This window comes from Lactuca sativa, chromosome 4, assembly GCF_002870075.4.
Source record: "Lactuca sativa cultivar Salinas chromosome 4, Lsat_Salinas_v11, whole genome shotgun sequence".
NCBI classification, from domain to species: domain Eukaryota; kingdom Viridiplantae; phylum Streptophyta; class Magnoliopsida; order Asterales; family Asteraceae; genus Lactuca; species Lactuca sativa.
In genome coordinates, this window is record NC_056626.2 from 145625936 (window position 1) to 145629935 (window position 4000).

Genomic DNA, 4000 nt, shown 5'->3' on the forward strand with positions numbered 1-4000 from the left:
TAGCAAGAAAACCCAAGCAAGCAAGGAAGAAGACAGAAAACAACAGCAGAAGACCAAGATTGCTGACGAATAAGAGAAGACCGAAGACCGAAGGAGGTAAACGAGACCGGTGGTTTGCCTGAGAAAGAGAGACCAAGAGAAAGAAAGAAGTTTGGCGGGAATAGTTTGGATTTAGGGGGAGAATGTTGGTGTTAATCCAAACTGAGTCAAAATCACGTGATTATCTTAGGGGTAGTTTAGTCTTTTTGTGTTTGATTTAGTAAAAAACCATGAACGGCAGTAGCTTGATGAGTGGGTAGAAGTTCCATTTTTTTTGGGATACTTTGGCTATTTATTTACATATGTTGCTGTTATGAATTAGAAGATAATAGAAGAAGTTTCCATTTTAAAGTTATATTGCTAGTGTCAATACAAATTGTTGTTTTAATTAGGTGTTCAGGGCATGTGATTCCAGGTCTAAGAAGACTGATTTCCAACACAAATTATCTCCGCTCATCATGGATCCATTTAGAGAAATCTTGAATCTTGTCTTAGCGGATGAATCATGATGATCTTTTGCACTAGTTGTTGATCATCATGCATAAACATACGGAAGTATACCTGCATCGAAAATTTGCACAAGATGCATTTAAATGTTTTTTTTTTTTTTTTTTTTTTTTTTTTTTTTTTTTTTTTTTTTGTAGATTGATGTATATAGATATTTTTAATTAATTTATCTAAAGTGAACATGATTGTTACATAATGAAAAATAAAAAAAAAAATCTAGCATGAGATTTTGAAGTTGATATGCAAGCACACTGCATGCAGCATGCATGCGCTCTCTTGACTGATTAGTAATTTCTTGGATCAAAATCTTGCCAGTATTGCATAGATCCAAAACCAGATGAACTTCCCTGCAGATTTGTTGAAGGTGATGAAGGAGATTGCAAACTATAATTTGTATTATAACCCATTTGATGATTTGCTTCCAGATAAAACTGTGACTGTGAGTAATGAAGATCATAATTAGGAGGCATGGCGGTGTCATGATACAGTTGCTGATCAGGCTGCATAGGTGGTGGCTGTAGGTGGTGATGAGGACGAGTGGTTAGATAGCCTAACTCAGAACGCCCTGGTTGAACTCGTTCAGGGAAATTGAGCTTTGCTTTATTGCCTTTGAATCTAAGAGCAGCTTCATCGTATGCAATGGCTGCTGCCTCCGCCGTCTCAAATGTGCCAAGCCACACTCTTGCCGCCTTCTGTGGGTCACGTATCTCAGCAGCCCATTTCCCCCATGGCCGTTGTCTTACGCCTCTATAGTGTCTTCTTCTTTGGGTCCCTTCTGTTCATCACACAATTATATTTGCCCTTTAGATTTTTTAAATGTATTTTTTTTTCTCTCCATTTAGGTGACATATTATTAGCTAGTTTATTGTAAAGGCTAGCTACCTTATTTAGAAGTACATTGACTAAAATAAGTAGTTGACTGAAAATACATACTTACAGTTACAAGTTATATTCATGGTCTTTTTCTGACCTAAAATTGAACAAGTTCTTGAACTACTAAAACCTTCAATTGTTATATGATAACTCATTAATTACACATTTGTTATTAGGGTTTTCTGATTGATGATGTAAAGTTGATTTGCCATATATATATGCCAACATGGTCTTGAACCTCAACTTATATAGTATTAGAGGTTAAAAATGGAACCAAATTATATAAAAAACAATAGAACCATAATTAATTTGGTCAATTAATCAACAGGCATGACTAAAGGCGTTTATATATATATATATATATATATATATATATATATATATATATATATATATATATATATATATATATATATATATATATATATATATATATATATATATATATATATATATATATATATATATATATATATATATATATATATATATATATAGCATGCAATGCAACGTACTGGTTATCGGAGGAGAGAGAGATAGAGAGAAATTGACCTGGTGATTGTTGAATGACGTTGGGTGGTGGTTGGTTTGGAGTAGCAGAAGAAGCGGAGTAGGAGGAGATTTGATTAGGATGATGATGATCAGTGGCTGTGGCTGTGTCTTCACCACCGATGACTTGAGAAAGGGCGGAGACGATGGCCGTCATATCCTCTTGTGACTGAGGTGAGTACACTGGAAATATGTCATCCTCTTCTTTCTCAAGGCTCCTCTTCCCTTGCCTCCTGTGATGCATCATTAATCACCTCTCTTTTTATATAATATTTGTTTACAGACAGAGTTTTGTGCAGAGAGAGAGAGAGAGAGAGAGAGAGAGAGAGAGAGAGAGAGAGAGAGAGAGAGAGAGAGAGAGAGAGAGAGAGGTGATATATGAATGAATAGTTAGGTGGTAAAACCCATTTCTCAAGTAACTTCCACTACAAGATTTAGAGAGAGTGTAGGATTTGAGAGCAACACAAACAACAGGTATTTATACTGTTGCACTCAAGCATTCATGGTGTGAAAGGTGTTTAACGCGTCTGAAGTCATAGTATATATATATATATATATATATATATATATATATATATATATATATATATATATATATATATATATATATATATATATATATATATATATATATATATATATATATATATATATATATATATATATATATATATATATATATATATATATAAAGAGGAGTGCTGAAGTCGTATAATCAAATTTATAAAAATAGGGAGAATCCTTCTTATTCCACCATTCTTTTGTACTCCTTTTATAAAAAAGAAGAAAAAAAAGGAAGAAGTATAACACGTTGTTCACAGATACAACTCTTTAAAAAAAAGTTGGTTTTACGGCTTCTAGCATATTTATTAAAAACTATTATAAAATGTTGATTAAATATAATGTTACGCAAATTCTATGAATTTCATCTATTTAAAATTAGGTGTGTATTATAAGAGTGTGATGATTATTAGTCAAATGACTTATTTATATATTTATTTATTTGTATTTTATAAATTAAATTTAGAAAATTAATGTTTGAAATTGGAAGGAATATAATTAAGATACTTTAGTTGTATTTCTACGTCTTCGAATTTTGACATTCTTGCTCCCACTTTTTTGTTATTACCTTTTGGATTCTTCAAGAACGGTCTGATTTTCGATAAACACAAACCGCTACGTGATTCGCTCATGTATGCGGTGGTATTTTCCTATTATAATATTCATTAGTGGTTATTTGTAATTCTTTGTTATAATATTTCTTTGAAAAAAAATAAACCTTCCCTTTTATTTTCTTGTTAACCATAATAAAATTCAATTTATTCGAGAGATATATAAATTTCAGCACTGTATAAATCATATATTAAATGAAATTTGGATATTATTTTCTCCATTATACCATTTAAAAAAATGAAGTTAAAATTTTAATATAATTATGAAAGTATGTCTATGCTAAAAAATTTCTATGGTTTGTTTATCTTTTAAAAAAAGGTGCCACCGTTCTAAAAGAACATACACAATATCTTGCTTGTAATTCATATTCCAAAAGTGGACGCGTTACAACGTAAAGTATTTTTATATATTGCATGCAAATTAACGAGTGTTCAAGATGTATGTTAGTATATTCTTACGTGGCAAAATTGTAAGAAGCTCAAAGATGTTTTATGATGTTTACAAAGCAATACTGTTTAAAGAGTACGTTTTAATTTATAGATGTTTTATATAATTAAATAATTTTTAAAAGGTTTTATAGATGTTTTCTTATCCAGATCCACAGATCGAAAAAAGATGTTGGATAGATAGTGTTTAAAATCCATACATTGTGCTCAAGATATCAGAATAAAAGAAAACTAAAGACGACAATATATTCAATTCCTTAAGAGTTACAACTGAACCCTTAAAATAAAATTCCAATATACACTCAAAACTTAACACTAAGTACCTATAAACTATAAGAAAGACTATTGAAAATAGTTACGAACAAAATTAAACGGCTCAGGCATAACTAAATTTTACCAACAATTAATCAACA

The 4000-nt window shown here is 30.7% G+C and overlaps 1 protein-coding gene across 1 annotated transcript; it reads right to left on the reverse strand.

Moving 5' to 3' along the window:
* Positions 1-669: 669 nt before the first annotated feature.
* On the reverse strand, positions 670-2496 carry LOC111892256 (ethylene-responsive transcription factor ERF114). The gene is made up of 2 exons (XM_052771390.1): positions 1972-2496; positions 670-1321 (listed from the first exon to the last, which is right to left on the reverse strand). Exons 1-2 carry the CDS (start codon positions 2213-2215, stop codon positions 831-833), a joined length of 735 nt encoding a protein of 244 aa, XP_052627350.1. The 5' UTR covers positions 2216-2496; the 3' UTR covers positions 670-830.
* Positions 2497-4000: the final 1504 nt, after the last annotated feature.

Coding starts and splice junctions, on each gene's coding strand:
- LOC111892256 (XM_052771390.1), bottom strand. CDS start 2,215: ATGATGCATCACAGGAGGCAAGGGAAGAGGAGCCTTGAGAAAGAAGAG. Junction 1,322..1,971: donor CGTCATTCAACAATCACCAG/GTCAATTTCTCT, acceptor TGTGATGAACAG/AAGGGACCCAAAGAAGAAGA.